This window comes from Marmota marmota, unplaced genomic scaffold, assembly GCF_001458135.2.
Source record: "Marmota marmota marmota unplaced genomic scaffold, marMar, whole genome shotgun sequence".
Taxonomy (NCBI): Eukaryota; Metazoa; Chordata; class Mammalia; order Rodentia; family Sciuridae; genus Marmota; species Marmota marmota.
The window spans coordinates 24,360,547-24,381,199 of NW_025999968.1; the positions used below are offsets into that span (position 1 = coordinate 24,360,547).

At 32.6% G+C, this 20,653-nt stretch overlaps 1 protein-coding gene across 2 annotated transcripts in view; it reads left to right on the forward strand.

The window, feature by feature from the left end:
• The window catches only part of Pros1 (protein S), an 82,822-nt gene extending 62,418 nt beyond the window's left edge, over positions 1–20,404 (forward strand). Inside the window, exons 9-15 of one of the 2 annotated variants that reach the window (XM_015478629.2) lie at positions 1,376–1,491; positions 6,076–6,265; positions 8,912–9,079; positions 9,626–9,794; positions 13,627–13,778; positions 16,122–16,347; positions 20,178–20,404. In XM_015478629.2, coding sequence (XP_015334115.1) covers positions 1,376–1,491; positions 6,076–6,265; positions 8,912–9,079; positions 9,626–9,794; positions 13,627–13,778; positions 16,122–16,347; positions 20,178–20,326 — 1,170 coding nt within the window. In that variant the 3' untranslated portion in view covers positions 20,327–20,404. The remainder of the gene's footprint in view (positions 1–1,375; positions 1,492–6,075; positions 6,266–8,911; positions 9,080–9,625; positions 9,795–13,626; positions 13,779–16,121; positions 16,348–20,177) is intronic. The other variant, XM_015478630.2, reaches the window with a different exon arrangement.
• Positions 20,405–20,653: the final 249 nt, after the last annotated feature.

Consider the following 20,653-nt stretch of genomic DNA (forward strand, 5'->3'; position numbering starts at 1 on the left):
GGTGTCTTAGTACTTGTAAGAGTGATCTTAAACTTTCAGTTCAGAATAGGATTTAGTAGGATTTACATAGTCAAATTTTAGAGCCTAATTTTGTTAATCTGTGTCTCTCAAACTTGCTTTTAGTCGTTCAGATTTAATGCATAATTGACCCAGGAATTGAATTTTCAGGTAGGTTTTAGTTTTTCCTTTATTGAAATAAACAGGCCAACATCCAAAACTCTTTTTATTTTCCTAAGTAAGGATTGTATGTTAGTGATCCTTTCAATCTTAGCACCATTTTTTTAAACATGCAAAGGTTTTATATATACATATATATGGCAGACTATTTTAAATTCCCAAATAAGGAGTATATACATATACCTCTTTATATATTGCCAAGTCAAGGATTATATGTCCAGAAAAGCATAACATTCAATATCATGCTACCTACTTGGTAAAGAAAAATAAGGTAAGCTAGTTGCCAAATGTAGTAACTTCGGTATTACTTTATTAAAATGTCATGCTGTGTGAATGTTTTATTTTGTAACTTAGTTGCTTATTATTTCAATATTTGCTTTAGTTACATATCACCATCTGTCTTGAAATAGAGGAAATGAAATGTTATTTCTGGCCTGTATTTAACAGAGGGCTATGTTTGCAGTTTTCCTCAAAATATCCTTTATATGTGTCCAAGAACTTATCCTAAAGAAATTTTCCATTTTAGCATTTGTTTTCATTCTTTGAAAACAAGTACTTGGTAAGACATGTGATAACTCTAAATCACTTTCTTGTGACTTCCTTGGGGACTAAGATGATACCTCATGTTTATTCTCTCCAGGCTTTTCAATATTTCCCTTTACTGTCTAGATAGCACGTTCTTGCTCAGAATGCGTTTGCTTAAAAAATGAATGAGTGAATGAATGAGATGCTGTTTGTTGGTACATTCATTGTTCCACCTATGTTCAACTCTAAATAAAAATAATCTTCAGATTTAGTTCATGAAGGCATCATACCTAACAGTTAATTGAAGAGGTACATGTTGGTACTTAAAGAAAGAGATTGTGTTTAACCCTGAGATTTGCAAAGGAAATACCAAAGAGAGAAATCTAAAGTTACAAACATTGAATAATTCAAACTTGAACAAGATCACATAGATTCTTGGAGGGTATATTGAAGAAAGTGAAAGATACTGCTTTATTATTACCAAAGGTATTTTTAATTTAAGTGTATAACAGGATACATTAGGAACCTGAGAAAAGACACACAACCTGCATAAACTCCAACCTGCATAAACATTAGGAACCTGAGAAAAGACACACAACCTGCATAAACTCCAAGGAAGATTTATGCATTTTTTGTTGTTGTTGTTGTTGTTTGTTTGTTTCTTTTCTTCTAGGCAGTTCCAGTTTGCCTGCCCCTAAACCTTGACAAAAATTATGAATTGCTTTATTTGGCAGAGCATTTTGCAGGGGTTGTCTTATATTTAAAATTTCGTTTGCCAGAAACCACCAGGTAAGGAACCAATGCCATCAATAATTTCTAGAAGTTATGCAGATAAGGAAAGAAGAATAATAAATGGAAAGGTCTGAAATGCATAGAATTATATTGTCAATGAGATAAATTAGGTGTGTTATCAATCAGATGATTTGGGATACCTAAAAATAATTTGCTCCTTCATACATGTAACTTTTACACTAAAACTATTTTGAACTGTTTTCCAGTACTTATTTTACTTTATCCCGTCATTCTTCACTTTATAATGAATTTATTTAATGTACTTGTGAAATTTTCACTTTTCTCTATACATGTTCTGAAAACTAGATAAAGGGAACATACTCAAGTATTTTTTAGAACATCAATATATGCAGCACTTTGTTGAATGCATGTTTAGAATTTATTAATTATATGAATTTTTTCATCTCTTCCTTTGATAATTCAACTTCACAGAATTCTTGTTATTAAAGAAAACTGAAAATTATTCTCTGATTCATTTATGTAATTGTGTTCCTTTAATGTTCCATTTCATGAAAGTCTCAAAATAAATAACATCTTCTTTTCTTTTGGGGAGGTGTAGTATATTCTTCTTTTTAAATTAACTTATTTCTTTTTTCTAATTTGTTATACATGACAGCAGAATAGATTTCAATTCATAGTACACAAATGGAGCAGTTTTTCATTTCTCTGGTTGTACACAAAATAGAGTCACGCCATTTGTGTCATCATACATGTACCTAGGGTACATAAATCCATCTCATTTCACCCTTTCCTAACCCCTTGTCCTCTCCCATCCCCTTCCTCCCCTTTGCCCTGTCCAAAGTTCCTCCATTCTTCCCATGCTTCCCCCGACCCCCATTGTGGATCAGCATCCACTTATCAAGGAAAACATTCAGCCTTTGGTTTTTTGGGGATTGGCTTACTTCACTTGGCATGATATTCTCCAACTCCATTAATTTACCTGCAAATGCCATGATTTTATTCTCTTTTATTGCTGAGTAATATTTCATTGTGTACATATACCACAGTTTCTTTATCATTCATCTATTCAAGGTCATCTAGGTTGGTTCCACAGTTTAGCTATTGTGAATTGAGCTGCTATAAACATTGATGTGGCTGTGTCACTATAGTATGCTCATTTTTAAGTCCTTTGGGTATAGACCGAGGAATAGAGGAGTCAAAGGGTGGTTCCATTCCAAGTTTTCTAAAGAATCTCCATACTGCTTTCCATAGTGGTTATACCAATTTGCAGTCCACCAGCAATATATCAGTGTGCCTTTTCCCCAAAATCCTTGCCAACACTTATAGTTGCTTATATTCTTAATAACTGCCATTCCAACTGAGTGAGATGAAATCTTAGAGTAGTTTGATTTGCATTTCTATAATTGCTAGAGATGTTGAACATTTTTTCATATATTTGTTGATTGATTGTATATCTTCTTCTGAGAAGTGTCTGTTCAGTTCCTTAGCCCATTTATTCATTGGGATATTTGTTTTTTTGGTATAAAGTTTTTTGAGTTAAAGTCTTTATATATCCTGGAGATTAGTGCTCTATCAGATGTGTGTGTGGTTATCAAGGCACCAAAAATATACATTGAAGAAGAGAGAGCCTCTTCAACAAATGGTGCTAAGAAAACTGGAAATCTATATGCAGCAAAATGAAATTTAGCCTCTATCTCTCACCATACACAAAACTCAACGCCAAGTGGATCAAAGACCTAGGAATTAGACCAGAGACTCTGTGCCTAATAGAAGAAAAAGTAGGCCCAAGTCTTCATCATGTCAGATAAGGCCCTTACTTCCTTAAGAAGACTCCTAAAGCACAAGAAATAAAATCAAGAATTAATAAATGGGATGGATTCAAACTGAAAAGCTTCTTATCAGCAAAAGAAACAATCAGTGAAGTGAATAGAGAGCCTACGGAATGTGAGCAAATTCTTACCACATGCAAATAATGTCTTTTAATAAGGTGGATTAGATACAACCCTTCCTTGCTATGAGAATAATGAGAATGAGAGAGAAATTCCTAATTACAGTATATCTTTAGACAATTATGGGCATATTCATTTCTCTTTGGCAATTTACAATTTTGTATGATCCCTTACATTGGATCAGAACTGGCCAACTAATTATTTTTCCAGTATCTATTTGTTTCTTTATTATTTTTTAGTTTATACTTTTTGAAGTCTAATATATATGTAGAAATGTGCAAATATATTAAATGTGTAGCTTGGTGAATTTTTATCAAGTGCCACCTGTGTAACTAACACAAAGAACTGCTAGTGCTTTTTTAAATATTTATTTTTTAGCTATAGGTGGATGCAATATCTTTATTTTATTTTTATGTGGTGCTGAGGATCGAACCCAGTGCCTCATGCATGGTAGGTGAGCGCTCTACCTCTGAGCCACAGCCTCAGCCCCACAGCTAGTGCTTTTTAAAAGCAAATTCCTGCACAACTGTTTTTTTTTCACATCTGTTTTTATGTAGACAAATTTTTGCCTTACCCAATGTTAACAAATTTACTTTTTTTCCATTCAATAGTACTTTTGAAACTGAATGAATTGTTCCCCAATGTAATGAATCAGTATGCTGATGATGTATTCCAGAAACAAAAGTATTCTGAACACAACTCTTTGAAATACCATTCTAGTACAATTTTATAAAGAAAAGGAAATTATCTTCATAGTAGGATCAACTTCTGGAAGATCCTAACCATACACAGATTTAGATTTTGACAAGATAATCCATGTTTCACATCAGTAAAATGCTCAGATCATTATGAAAAAGGATTGAAGTCCTTGTTTCAAGTAAAATGGTTCTTTTTAAATGTGAACTCATGTCAGTAAATTCCCACTCATTATTATCCATCCAACATACTTTACTCCACATTTTACCTCTTTACAGTATTTACTTGGAATTCTAATGATGGAAAAGTTTATTTTGTCACTCTTTGATTGTTACCTTTGAGGAAGGTCTGTGCCCCATTACAAATACTACCTCTATTACCATTACTATTACATGTTGGGATGAGGATGTAGAATTCCTTGTTCATCCAGTAATTATCAAAAGTCTGGACTCTTTAATTTAAATTACTTTTCTTTTATCCTAGATAATTAATAGGTATGCAGCTATTTTTCTTTCCCCATGTTTGTCTTTTTAAAATCATTTTGATTATCTGATTCCTTGGAAATTATTAATGCTAATTCTCATTAAAGTGTTCCAAGGGCACTGAATCAACACATTTTATTTTAAATCAAGCATTCTTAAGATTTTCTTTCCTTATAATGTCTGTACTATATCCACATCCCAAGTCTTAATAGCAATAGGCATTGCCAGAACTCAGAACGCTCATCACATGGTGAGACTATATTTGCTAAGCTTTCCTTCCATGTGTTCTACTGCAGCTACTGCAGTGATTTACACATTGGTTTTTTGAGAGATTTTGAAATCAAGCTAACACATTTTAAAGTGTTTTTGTTTTGTTTTCTGTAAAAGTCTCATTAATTACTGGCAGGGTGGGGGAGAGTCCAGATTGTCTTGGGAGCTGCTTTCCCCATTGCTGCCAGGGCATTGCTCAACTCCTCTTGCTTCCTTTTGGCAAGAATGTGAGTCCCTACCCTTTTTTTTGATGAACTCACACCTCTGTGATCATTTCCCACAGACACTTATTGTGTTTGGTGAGGCATCCATGATAGTGGCTGTGTATTAGCTTATTCACATTCTTGGTCACCTTGTCCTTATTGAGGCTATGGCCATGGGGTATGGAAGAACCACCACTGCCTTTCTTCAATGGCTGCTGTCTGAAGTTTTTGTTTGTTTGTTTTTTGTTTTTTTCCATCTTTATTACACACGAAGGCTTAATTATATTTGCAGTCATCCAGATGCTATCCTGTAGAGCTCTGTGATTCTTTCTTGAAATATATGAAATCACAGGGAAAACATGCCTTTCGATATTACACCAATCACAAAATTGTAACATCTTTCACTAATCACTTAGGGATATAGTAAGCAGGCAAGCATGCAGTTTTAAACACACACACACACACACATACAACCTTTAACCTCAGAATGTATTGTGTATAAAAGGCTCCAGGATAGATACAATATGCCTAAGTTCTATACTTTTATATTCATTCCAGCATTTGAAAGAGGCCTTCAAAACATATACCAAAAAAGAAAAAGAAAAATTACCAAAGCATCTATCTGTTCACTGAGACAAAACCTCCAATAATAAGCAAGAAAATGTAGTAACCAGATTTTATATACATGAAGCCAAACACAACATATGAACTGTCTAATTCTGACTTTTTAAAAATTAATTCCAGGGCTGGGATTGTGGCTTAGCGGTAGGGCACTCATCTAGCACATACAAGGCCCTGGGTTCGATCCTCAGCACCACATAAAAATAAATAAACAAAATAAATGTATGTATCCAACTACTTCTAAAATATAAATATTAAAAAATTAATTCCAGGGAATAAAATAAGTAGTTGAATCTTACAGCATGTTACTATTTGCAAGCACAAGGAAAAATAAAAATGATGATACTTTAACCTTCCATATTTCTCACCATTAAGAATCTCTCTTTGGCCATTGTTTAGATTTTCAGCTGAATTTGATTTCCGGACATATGATGCAGAAGGTGTGATACTGTTTGCAGAATCTCTCGATCACTCAGCTTGGCTCCTGATTGCACTTCGTGATGGAAAGATTGAAATCCAATTTAAGAATGAGCACACAGCCAAAATCACAACTGGAGGCAATATTATTAATAATGGTATATGGAATATGGTAGGTTTTACAGACTTTCCAGTTTGATGCAGTCTGTATGAAATCATAATTTGTATTTATAGTGATAGCAAAAAAATGTGTTACATGAGTTATTTTCTACACTCTATACATCCTTGGAACAGCCTAAGAAATCATATTTTCACTTAATATACTTAAGGTTTCCTCTAACTAAAATTGTTTCAGTTACTTGTTTGAACTACCTGATTTTTAGTCTTTTTAGTGGCTGTCATTGGGTGAACAGTGGTGTCTCTCCTGTTATGTTAACAGGCATAACAGTTTATGCATAGACACCACTAATCAAGAATAGCTACCCTTAATTGCCACAGATAATTTTTAAAATAAGAGAAATACACTGTAACAAAAATCAAAAAGTTAATTCAACTTAAATAAAAACTTATAGATATGTAATCAATTTGTTCAAACAGTATACAATAGTGGATACAAGCAGAGTACCTAAAGATATCATTTTAACATAATCTCCAGAATGGCCTTTATTTTTATAATTGAGATCATCTCTTTAATCAACTGGATTTATTTTTTTAAAGGGGATCTTTATGTTTTTATTTATTTATTTATTTATTTTTTATTTTTTAATTTTTATTATTGGTTATTCAAAANCCCATCTTCTCTCTCTACCCCATCTACTGTAATTCATTTCTCCCCCTTGTTTTTTTTCCCTTTCCCCTCACTTCCTCTTATATGTAATTTTGTATAACAGTGAGGGTCCCTTCCATTTCCATGCAATTTCCCTTCTCTCTCCCTTTCCCTCCCACCTCTCGTCCCTGTTTAATGTTAATCTTATTCTCATGCTCTTCCTCCCTGCTCTGTTCTTAGTTGTTCTCCTTATGTCAAAGAAGACATTTGGCATTTGTTTTTTAGGGATTGGCTAGCTTCACTTAGCATAATCTGCTCTAATGCCATCCATTTCCCTGCAAATTCCATGATTTTGTCATTTTTTAGTGCAGAGTAATACTCCATTGTGTATAAATGCCACATTTTGTAACTACTCAAATACAGCTAATAGTTTTCAAAGCTTGCTTCTATACATAGAATAGTGTGAAAGCTACAAATGAAGATTTATACTGGGGTATTATGTTACCAACTTGAATACCATAAGTGCATAGATGGTTTTGTTATCAGTAATACTAATTTTCCAAAATGGTGAGAAACTTGATAAAGATCTAAATTAAAAAAACATTACTATTGTTGGTTGACAGGATTATTGCATTCTTTAAAAAAAGAATGTTAACATGTTGCAACAAATATGTTGTGTTTAGTTCAGATAATAATAAACATTAGGATTCCCTACATGAATATTTAATGGAGATGTTCAGAAGATTTACAAGATTCTGGGTATTTTGTTACTTAGTTTGCATAATTATTCTGTATATTGCATAGTGCCTAGAACCTTGTAATGCCAGCTTGTCTCCTACTTGTTGTGACAAGTAAAAGTTCTCCCCATCCCCAAAATTTTCCAAATGTTGTAGACTGGGTCCCATAGAATCTCATTTAAATTACTTGCATGATTAGATGGAAAAGGTCTGGGGACTCAAGCCTAGAGCTTTTTACTAGAAGTTAAGAGGAAGGGGATCCAGCCAGGGGGACTGAGAAGGAATGGCAAGAATGTAGGAGAAGGAAAGGAAACTCAGGTCCTCAAGGCTGAGGACCTGAGTCAAGCACTTCTTAGAAGAAGGGAATAGTCATTAGAGGAAAATGCTGCTGTTTGGACATATTAAGGACAGAATATTGACCAACTTTAAGCATGTAATGTTACTAAATTAGTTTTACTTTTGAGAGTAGTATTTCTCTTCCTGTAGTGGTGTTTAATACGTCTATCAGTTGGCTTCTGTTATTGATTAGCAAGTGAACAGTTTACATCCTGAATGTTAAACAGTTTTACATGAGACAACTGCATCATTGTTCTTCAAATTATCTTCCTAAGAGAATTTTTTATTGTTTACTGTCACTTCCAACCATTTCTTAAAACCCAAGTACTTTCAAAATTATAAAATCTCATTTTAATCTTATGTATGTGCTTTCTTATAACTTTAGTCACCTCTGAATTTTGGAGAAAAAGTATGTTGGGTGTTTTGAACACACTACTGGAAAAATGATTCTCTTAGTGTATGTGTGTGTGTGTGTGTGTGTGTATGCTCTCTTAGTCTATAGCATGGATGGTGGAAGGAGACCCTCATCATTATACAAAATACATGTATGAAGATGTGGGGAAAAAAAGAAATTATTTGCATTGTTGTTTCAATGTGTACTATCCTAAAATTGCAAAATGAGAACATTCAAAATTTTCCTAAAATACAGTGGCTTGCTTTTATTTTAAAAATTTAATTTTATGACATATTAGTTTTAACAATATATATTATAACTGAATGTTTAAACTTAGTAATATTGATTTTTTTAACTTGAAAATAAGATGTACATTTAATTTTTGATCAAGTACTATTACTTTAAAAACACATTTTGTCATATTAATCATGATTCGACTTTCCAAATGGATTGGAACAAATTAATAATTACATTAAAATAAGTACTTAAAATTTTTTTTGGAATAATAAGATTTTAAGTCTAGTATTTCAAATGACATGTAGCAATGCTTGCTTGTTTAATGATTTTTTTTGTTTTTAATTGTAGGTGTCTGTGGAAGAATTAGAACACAGCATCAGTATTAAAATAGCTAAAGAAGCTGTGATGAATATAAATAAGCCAGGGTCCCTTTTTAAACCTACAAATGGATTTCGGGAAACCAAAATATACTTTGCAGGATTACCTCGGAAAGTAGAAAATGCACTCATTAAACCGGTAATAATCCAAACTTATGTCATTTATCATGGATGAATTCCTTTTGTCTATAATAGGTTTGAAGATTTGTTTCCCCAAAAGTCAACAGAAGTTATTTTATTAAATAAACTAAGTGTGACAACTTGAATTGAATATGAAAAAAATAATATTAGTGACTCTTGAAATTAAGGGAATAAGGAAATAAGAAAACGATTGGTGTGTTTTTAGATTGTTGTGGGTTTTTTTTTTTTTGCCCATTTAAGTCCCCAGAATTACTCATGGAGAAGTAGATTTTTTAAAATCCTCAAATGTCAATTCTCTATTAACATCATAATAGTCCATACTCAGCTATTAAAAAATTTTTTTTTAAAAAACATATTTGGTCCAAAGACTATTCATGTGAAAAATGTCTCAAAAAGAAAAATTGAGATTAAATTCAAAATATTTAAAATACTTTAAAAATCAAGAAAAAGTTTTTCATCTAAATGAAACCTATACCTTGAATCAATATATTTATGTCTGACTTTAATTTAAAATGTACTTCTGACCTGTATTTTGATTTGTTAGATTAACCCTCGTCTAGATGGATGTATAAGAGGCTGGAATTTGATGAATCAAGGAGCTTTAGGAGTAAAGGAGATCATTCAAGAAAAACAAAATAAACATTGCTTTGTCACTGTGGAGAAGGGTTCCTACTATCCTGGTTCTGGAGTTGCTCAATTTAACATAGACTATAGTAAGTGATTTTTCATTATATTTCTTTTCTCATTGGTAACTAAATGTATTCATTGACAGACAACCATAATTTATTCAGTAAACTTTCTTGAGTACTATGTGTCAGGCATAGACTTATTTGTACTGTTATATACTTAATTTTCTGGAATATTAATACATATATAAAGGCAGTTGAATATGCTTATATTATTATTTACAGTTTATTGGCACATACCCTGATTAATTTTGGGTAGATTTGATTGATGTATCTTAAAGTTCAGATTTTTCTGTTGTTTTGAGTCTTCAATTAGTTAATCAAAGGGATTCATCTTCATTTCTAACATTTCCATTTGATAATTCCTTAAAATACTGAAATTGTCAATCTGTCCATACACATTGTCTAGCTTGTCCACCCAAACTTTCAACACATTCACCACAATTATTTAAAATTCCCTAATAGTTTCAACATCTATGTCATAGCTGAGTCTGGCATGTTTACTATTGTGTCTCTTGATTGACTGTTGCATTTCCCATGTCTTGGTGTATTATGTAGTTTTTTAGCATAGATAAGGTGGGCATTTTACAGAGCACTGTAGAGACTGAGGTAAATGCTACATATATCTAGAAATGAGCACACCTCTTCTTTTGAAAGCCCTTTATGGAGAGATTGAATCTAGTGATGAGTAGAATCAGATGAGTTAGTTCTCAAGGAATGGTTTTTAACAAAAGAGGAAAACTGGCCCTCCACTTCTCTGGGCTCATATCTTCTCATGAGCTTTTGCCCCTTCTCACACACTCTGCTTCCTTGATGTCATTTGCATTGAAGCCCTCACCAATGCTGGCATCATCCTATTTGGATTTTCAGCCTCTAAAACTGTGTACCCAACAAACTATCTTCAGGTATTTTTTAATAGCAACAGAAAATGTGCTAATACAATTGAGCTTCTGCAAAAGGTAGGGGGTAGGTTGCTAAAAATATTTTCATGACTGACCAGTTATTAAGTTTTTCATAGTAGTGACTCAATTTTAGATATTTGCTTTATTATATGTTTCAAGAAATATCTCTTCATGGTCTTGCTCACCACCAGCAGAATGTTCGTACTTGTTTCTTGAAATTTGTTAACATGGTTTAAAGGGCTTGGAAGTCAGTGGAATATTGTCTATTGTTCTGAAACAGATTCAGTTTTAATTATCTTTATATCCTAGGGTGTCAGTGGTATGGACTTTTCATTGCTTCCCCTACCAGTAAGATAAGTGTCTAATGGTTAGTACTTAAAATGTTTTCCTGTTCCATATCCATGGTAGGTTTCCTTGGTTTGTTTTTCCCTAATCTGTAGGTGCTATGGGTCTTTATATGTATTCTAATGACAATATTTTTTTTTCCTTTTCCCCAGTGCTTTAAAACTCTTCCTGTGTAGAGGAAACATAGAAAGCTCTAGATTGTGATTTTGTACCTTTCCTGAAGTTAACATTGATCTCAAGGTTGTGCTAGGGGAAGGCTTTCTTTAGCTTCTTTCCCTGCCCCCCCCCCTTTTTTTTTGAGGACCCAGTAAGGTCCATGGAAAAGAGTCTTCTAAGGATGGGGTATCAATTTTCCTTTTGTCTGCAGTTCTTAGAATTTCCATTCTCTCACATCATTCCATGCATGTACTTTATTATTTTGCAACTTTTTAAATTATTCTTACCCAATTGTGTGGTATCCAGTGTCTTTCTGGGTAAGAATTTGTTCTCATCTCTCCTTGGATGCATCTTTCTTTATGTTTTGATTATTTGGTTGCTCGAAACTTCAACTTTTTGTTAGTTCAAGAAAAAAATGTGATCATACAGATAATTTGTTTTTTGTTATTATTGAAGTGGGAATAGTGCCCTTTCAAGTTTCTATAGCCTAAATGGAGCATGTTGGTTTCCCAGACTGACTCATATTTACCTTTACAAATAAAACTTCTGTGAACATCCATGAGCATACATCCTATAATCTTTATGTGGTTAATTCTGTAGGAAAGCATCTTAGATATCATCATCAAAGGTCATGCAAATATATAATTATCATAGGTTTAATTACATTCTCTTCCAAAAATCTTTATATTAATTAATATGTTTACCAAAATAAGGAGAAAGTTTTTACTTGGAATCTGTTTCCAATCTAACCGTTCAAAAACTGATTTTTTTGTGTTATTTTAAATATTGTTTTTCTAATTTGTACTGATGATGAATATCTCTCCATGTTTATTACTATTTGTACATTTTATTTTTTTGATTGTCTTTTTCTTTGTTAAGAGTTTATTATTATAGCTACTATCCCTTTGCACTATAAATTAAGTTAGGTAAATCTATCTTAATATCACTGTTTAAAAAATATAATCTGAGTGTTTATTTGTAACTTAAAAATATTTACCAATGATTTTTTTTCCTAATGTAAATTGAGACAATGCCTTTAACTTTAGCTTTGTTTTGCATGTACAAAATTTTCAAAAAATGTTTTGAATGGGTTGATGAATGAATATGGGGGGGGGATCCTGATAAGCAAATGAAAATAAGAGTTATGGCATACCTGAAAAAAATTACCTTTATAAAAAATTAGTTATTTCATTGATAACTTGGAAAGTACCTACTTTATAATTAATATTTAATTTTACATTATAAATTTTGTGTATTTCAATATTAATTTTATTTTGAGTTTGTTATTACTATCCCTTGCTGAATTTTACTTATTTCATGATAATTATATATGTATTCTCTTCTGGATGGAAATTATAAGATTATTTCATTAAATACAGTGGCATTATAATTATAAGATTATTTCATTAAATACACTGGCATTGCATGTGGCTAAATGGGAGAACATCTTGACAAAGGAAAATTATTTTTCTGTTTATATTCACCCCCTTTCAAGGGCACTAAGTAATGTTTTTTTAGCAATTCAACTGCAGTTCTCAATGTTAGTTAAGGTTGCTATTTCTGGAGCTTAATGGCTGGGATATCTTCTGTGAAGTGCATTATTTTGTGCTTTTGTCATCGTGTGAACATTGTAGAATGTATTTACACAAACTGTACTGGCTACTATGTCATCAGCTGATATAATTTTATGGGACCATCATTCTATGTGTGGCCTGTTATTGACTGAACTGTACTTATGTAATTGTTACTGTACTTTGGAAACATATTAACTCAACAAATATTTATTGATATTCTACTCTGGAAAACAAAGTAATTATAGAGATATGTACCTCCTAGAGCTTGCCCTTCACTCTGATGAACAATTAACCTGGTAATTAAGAAAAAGTGATGAAGTATGATAACAGAGGAATCAGAGAACAAGAGTTTCTCTTCTAATTTCATTAACTTTTGATTTCACAGTATTTCTCTATCAAACCATGTACCTCCCCCATGTGTGTAGAGTCATATTTGTCCTTTCCAGTGTTCTAGAAGGAGGACTATTGGTGATTATGGCAGCTAGACCCAAGTTTTCTGGCAGAAATATTCCAATGCATCTTCAGAACATCCTTCTAAATGTGCACTTTAAAACATGACCACTCTGAAATTTGAACATTGGTGAATATGCAAGAGAGAAGGAAGAGCTGCTAAGGAGTCAATAGGGAAAACTCATAAAAGATCTTAACACCACAATCTGGATTTTCTTTTAGGACAAATAGAAGAATGGGGCTCCACTGGTGTGTTTCTGATCTGTGTTTAAAAAAAACTTTTATTTTACCTATTTTAGATAGTTCATTGAGAAAGGAAATTATACCTGTAGTATTACACAAACCATCCTTGAATATTAATAATTTTATAATAGATTTTCTCTGGTGCACTTTAGGAGTACATTGATCTGGCTTCTGTTTCATTGTTTTAAGCAGATAACATAACCAATGCTGAAGACTGGCAAGTGAATGTGACCTTGAATATCCGCCCATCCACAGGCACTGGTGTCATGCTTGCCTTAGTTTCTGGTAACACAGTGCCCTTTGCCTTGTCCTTAGTGGACTCCAGCTCTGGAAATTCTCAGGTAACTTTACTCTAAACCAGTATGAGCCTTGTTTTTGTCTGTGTGCTTTTAAATGAATATAATGATATTTATGTTGAAGGGCTATTTTGAAGATTAAATGACATATAAAGTGATTGGTATAATCACTCTTTGTTGGCTTATTTCTCAGATCTCAAATGAGAAGTAAGAGAAGGGGAGACTCAAAAGCCTGCTATGTCTATAGCTAAGATTAGGCAGACTCATGGGCTGATTAGAGCCATCACAGAGTATGTACAGATCCACCTTTATTCAGAATCCTTGAAACATGTGGGAATTATCCTATACTAATAAAATAGAAATGAGTCTGATAACAATCCACTCTTAGATATTCAATGCATTATTATGATGATTTGTGCTTTCTTGCACTCTGAATCTTTTCTCTCGTGAGTAAATTAGGAAAGATGAGAGAAAACTAAGATGGGTTCATTTGACTACTTGCTGTCAATTCTTATCTGAAATCAGGAGGAAGAAAAGGAAAGTCTTGGATACAAGGAAACATGAAAGTTATAAGAAGATCTATACTATTCAAGCTTCTATTAGAGGCTAATAGTTCTGTCTGTGTGCCATACACTGTTGATTCCAACAAATTTCAGCAGGCAACTTACGTTTATGATAAAATTGGTTTGAATGTTATTAGTAGCTTTTGAAAAAGACACATAATTCAATAATGCTACAGCAATGGAAAAAAAGGTGGTTCTGTTGCAACTGGAAAGATGATTTGGAGGGCATTTCTGGTGGTTAAATTAAGCAAGCTGAAGCGTTCTTGTTGGGATTTTTTTTTTTTTAATGTCTAGCCTACAAGGAACATTAGGGTTTTAGTTTTTTATTTGCTTCTTTATTTGTTTTTGTAAACAAAATAGAATTCTTCAGCACTACATTTATGCAATGGAGGATGTTAATGCATGCCATTTCTTTTATATTTATTTTATTCTGAATTGGTCTCCATGGTTCCTCCTTCTCAAGATTTATGTGCAATATTTCATAAGAGTATTATACATATCATTAATGATTTTGAAGCATTATTACCTTTTTAAAATTTTTAATTGGTGCATTATAATTATACATATTTGTGGGATTCATTGTACCATATTCATACATGTACATAACATAATTTGATCAAACTTATTTCCTAATACCTTCCCTTTCCCTCTCCTCTCCTCTTCCTGGCCTCCTTGACTCACTTGTTCTATTCTATGAACTCTCTTATAGTATTATTATGATTATTTCAATGAGTGCACTATAATTATATATAATTATGCATATAATTATTATGTATATGTATATAATTATGTCATATATTAGTAATGGACATAGCCTAATTTGGTAGTTTTTATTCCCTAGCATTCCCCCATGCTCCCTTCTTCCTTCCCTCTGGATTCCTCTCTTCTCTCTATTAGTTTTTACCTATGTTCCCCGTCTTTATTCCCTTTTTTTTTATTTATCCTGTCACATAAGGAGCATTATCTCAAGTGAAAGTCTCTTTTAATGAATTTAACGATATGGACATTTGAAACACAGCACAGACTTTTGTAACAGATTTCTTCAAAGGACCTGTATTTGTGAAGTATAGAATTTTTTACCTAAATAAATATTTCCTAAAGAAACATTTCAGGCTTATCTTTTACTACTTGGAAAGCTTGAGAACATTTGTCTTCCTTCAGTTTTATTTTCTCTCTCCTACTTTTTATATTTCTTTTGTCCCACTCTAAGCTACCTGCATAGATCACTCTCCACAAGTTGAGTGATTTGGTTATAGCAACAGAAAAGTTTATAGCAAAATGCATACATTTCTTTTTTGGACAATCTTCTAGTTCTTCTAGTCAGTACTCTGAAACTTCCTGCAGGTTACCTGTGGGTATGTACTTCTTAGGGCCTTTTTACTTACTTTACATGCAGATCTATAATTTCTTGTATGACACAAACAACCCTTTGTTTTGCTGTTATGTACTTACAAAAGCACTTAAAATTTTCCTAGTCTCTTCAACTCATTCTTTTTCATATGTGTGTTTTTAAGTTAGAAAGGCTCACAAACAAAGATATTGCTTAAAATACTACTTTAGATTCCTTTCATTGGTAGAAACAATTCTGTTAGTTTGCGGAATTTTCAGAAGCTAGTGTATATTTACAACTTAGCTAAGCCTGAATTTTGTAAAGTTAATATATATATTTTTAAATCATGATTATTATAATAATAATTTTCACTTAAATTTAGAATACATTATTTTTTAACCACTGAAATTCAGTTTTTGAATTTCAAAACTCAAAAGCCTCATAAGTGGCATTACTATTAGTACTTGCTTATATTGTGTCTTCTCTGTTCTTCAGGATATTATAGTATCTATTGAAAATGTGGTGGTATCTCGAATAGACGCTGTAAATCTATGTTCTAGTCAACAATCTCACCTGGATTTCAAAGTCAATAGAAACAATTTGGAGGTGTGGACTCCACTTGAAACATATATCATCTACTCTCCAGACTTTAAAAGTCAACTTGCCATCCTGGACAAAGCAATGAAAGGAACAGTGGCTACTTACGTGGGTGGTATTCCAGGTATCTGATTACTTTTTTGTCAGTTTTAAAAATTCTATTTTTATTTCAGCTGATGCTACATTAAGTATAGAATTTTAGTAAAAAAGCATTGGGAGGGACAGCAAAATTCCAGTATTCAATATTCTTCTCCTGGCTGCTTGTACCAATGTTTTATTGATACATTTTTGTTTGATTATTTTTTAATGGTGAACAGTTTCAGTTTCAACAATTTTTTTACTCCATTTGACTATTATAGCTAGAAACGATATATCATTTCATTTCATCCACATAATAGTGTTGTAAGTTCAATAATTATTCTTCTATTTATTAATTGTTTATCTAACATTTATTCACTCATACTTAGTTTGTCCATCATTTATCCATTATTTATTTTTTTAATTTATTTTTTTTAAAGAAAGAGTGAGAGAAAGTGAGAAAGAGGGAGAGAGAGAGAGAGAGAATTTTAATATTTATTTTTTAGTATTTGGCGGACACAACATCTTTGTCTGTATGTGGTGCTGGGGATCGAACCCGGGCCGCACGCATGCCAGGCGAGCGCGCTACCGCTTGAGCCACATCCCCAGCCCCTATCCATTATTTATTAAGAACATGTATCCCAGGTACTGGGAATAAAGTAAAAACAAATATATATTAAGGCTTTTGCAATCTAGTGGCAGAAACAGACATTAAACAACTGATTGAGAACATACCAATATAATTAAAATTGTGATCCCTTCTCTGAAGAAAAAGTATGGGTTTCTTTTAGAGTTTGAAAATGAGGTCTTGATTTGGTTATGAAATTAAGGAACAGTGTCTCTGAATAAGAGACTCACTGAATGTAAATGGAATATTTGAAGGAGTAAATGAATTTATCCAGATGATAGGGATGAGGATCCATGTGTGGGCAAAGTGGGAAGGTGTTAATATCTTGAGAAGTACACAGATCTGTATAAGTATTGCATATTGAGCAAGGGAGATCGTATTGCAGGATGAGGCTATGAACTGGGCAGACAGGTAGAAGGCTTGTACATACTTTATTCAGGGTCTTATATATAATGCATTAGAATCATTAAAATGTTTTAGACAAGGAAGGGATATATCAGTATTGTGACTTAAAAATTTCTCTTTAGATGAATAAATGGGAGGCAAAAGTGCCTACAACTGAGATGAGTTGGAGGCTATTGAGTAGTCCAGATGAAGAAGCAGTAATTATTGCAGAAGTAACCACACTACTATTTACTTGTGCAAAAAAAAAAAAAAAAAACACTCTAAATACTGTTCAGAGTGCTTCAAATGTATTGACTTACTTAATTTTCAAAATAGTCAATGAGGTGGGAACTAGTTTCCCTATTTTACAGATTGGGAAGCTGAGGAAGCTGATGGGCTATAGTGATGTCAGTGGGGGATAGCATACAGTGAATAGAGATTTAAGCAAGAAATAAAATTAATTGGATTGAATGATTGAAAGACAGGTATAAGGATAACTTAGGTTTCTGAAATGAACAGTTGCATGGTAGTGACTCCATTTAGCAAAACTGGAAAAACGGGTTTATTTTGACTTAATATGAGAAAAAACAAAATTAGTACTAATGTTTTACTTTAAATGATAAAAAGAGGTGCTTTCTTTAGAAGCATTTTTCAGTACTATTTGCAGATTATTTTCATGGGAAAATTCTGAGTTTGATGTCTGAACTTCTAGTAACCTTCTTTGTACTGCTTTACATGTTCAGGGTCTTAATTTTGCATATATGAAATTTTATCTGAGGTTTTAAGGAACAGAAGTAAATGAGCTCCAAAACTTATAGGTAGGTAGGTAGGCAGACAGGTAGGTGGGAAGGAAGGAAGAAAGGGAGGGAGGGAGGAAGAAAGAAAGATAGATTGTATTAGGGTTTTCTAAGGAAGGAAGGCAGGAAGGAAGAAAGATTGTATTAGGGTTCTCTAGAGGAATAGAACCAAAAGAATATGTGTACATGTGATTATAAAAGGGGATTTATTAGATTGGCTTACATAGTCATAAGTTGGATAGACCCACAATGGCCATCTGCACTCTGAAGAACCAAAGGAACCAGTAGCTGCACACTCCAAAGAGCTGAATTCTCAGAACAGTAAGGACAAAATTGTAGCCCCAATTTAGAGACTCCCTGAAGAATCACTGGTGAGAGTTCATGTTGGAAGAGTGAAGGAGCTGGAGTCCAATGTCCTGGGGTGATGACAGCAGCAACAGATGCACCCACTGAAAAAGAATCCAGTTTGCATCTGCTGAGGCTTCCTTTTGTCTTTTGTTTCACCTGGCCCCCAACCTATTTCAGGGTGGGTTCTCCACTTCAGTTTGCTGTCCTACATGCCAATCGTACTGGAAATATCCTCAGAAGCACATCTAGATGTCTCTTGATTCTACATATCTCTCAATCTAATCAGATTGACAATCTAGATTAACCACCATAGTTAGCTAGATGTAGTTTAATTAACATGGTTAATTGTTAGGAAGCATAATTGCAGATAATATGAATGAATTCTATATAGGAAACTACCTGCACTCTTATTCACAAAGTAGCTGAATATAATTTTAAGAAATTGAACAAACAAGAAATTTAAAAGATGTAAAAATACTACAATTTCAGTGTCTTTGCAATAACACTAAGGACTCACTTCAATGATTAAGTATTGAAAGAAAGAAACAAGAAATATTGAGGAAAACTGAAAATGAAGATATTAAGAGTATAAACTATGAGATGGCTAAATTATTGATATACAAAATAGACATTAAATTGAATGTTAATTTAAATTCAGTGGAAAATGATAATTCTGAGGATTTTTTAAAATGTTTTATTTGTAATTGGTGCAGAATAATTATATGTACTATAGGGGTAAGAGGTTTTTTTTTAAATAGAGAATAATCAATGATGTTGAGCCAGATTTGAAAGGGATTCTTAAAATATCCTGTGGATGTATAGAAAAGCATGGATTTTATGCACTATGGCAAATTATAGGTAGAAAATTTGAATTTTTTGGTGAAAGATATTGAGAAAGAAGTATAAGAGATATTGAATATCCACAGTGATATTTAAAATTCATGAAGAAGACATGACAAATAAAAGAGGAAACAAAGAGTGAAATGCTTTTAAAGTTCTTGGGAATCCATGGGTGTTACTTGAGTATTAAGTATTTAGTTTGATGGAGATAATGAAGTATACAAAGGCCCTGAGGTGAACCTAAACTATGCATTGAGAAATTAGTAAAACTGCTTAAAACAATGTCATTATTACATGAAAGTGAATCTTCTATTATGACCTGCTTTTGTATGCTTAAGAAACTAGTTCTTTGGAAAATATAAAAATCTGCATTATTTTTTATTTTTCATATTTTGTACCTGCAATTGAACCCAGGGATACATAACCACTAAGCCACATCCCCAGCTCTCTTTTAAATTTTATTTTGAGACAGTGTCTCACTGAGTTGCTGAGACTGGCCTTGAACTTAAGATCCTCCTGCCTCAGCCTCCTAAGACATTGGGATTAAAAGCATGCATCCACTGTGCCTGGCTAGAATTCTATTTTTGTCACAACAATAATTTTAAAAAAGGATTATCATGGTATGTAAAAAAGATTGGATATTTGGATGGAACTAATTGTGTTTATAAAATTGGAGGAACTCATGATATGCTGAATTCCATGTCAAATGTAATTATATATATATATGAAATAATATATATTATCATGTAAAATCATTATTAATTTCTCCTTTAGGATTAGAATTTAGTTGAAAATGGAAAGTCTGAATAGTTATTCTAACTGTAAGCAAATAAGATATAGAAAGCCTTGGACTAATAGCTGAATATTCTGTTTTTACAGATGTACCTTTCAATGCCACACCAGTGAACGCCTTTTATAATGGCTGCATGGAAGTGAAAATCAATGGTGTAGAATTGGATCTGGATGAAGCCATTTCTAAACATAATGATATTAGAGCTCACTCATGTCCATCAATTTGGAAAACATGAAGAATTCTTAAAACATCTTTTCTTTGCTGATAATGTATCTCTTTTCCAAGTATAATTATACTTAAGTCTCTATAACAACTGGCGTGTTTTATCTATGATGTGCAGTCTTTTGATTATTTTGTGGTACTTTGACCTTTTTGGAATTTTTAAAAGGTCTTTTTTTCAAGAATAATTCTGTTGTGATGTAAGTCACATTACAAAATTCTTCTGTTGCTGTCTAGAAATTAAATAATGAAACAAAAATTTTAAATTTTAATTTTTTGCTACACATGACATTGCTTCACTTTTTGTAAGAGTAAAAGTCAATTTTATCATCATTGAACTAGT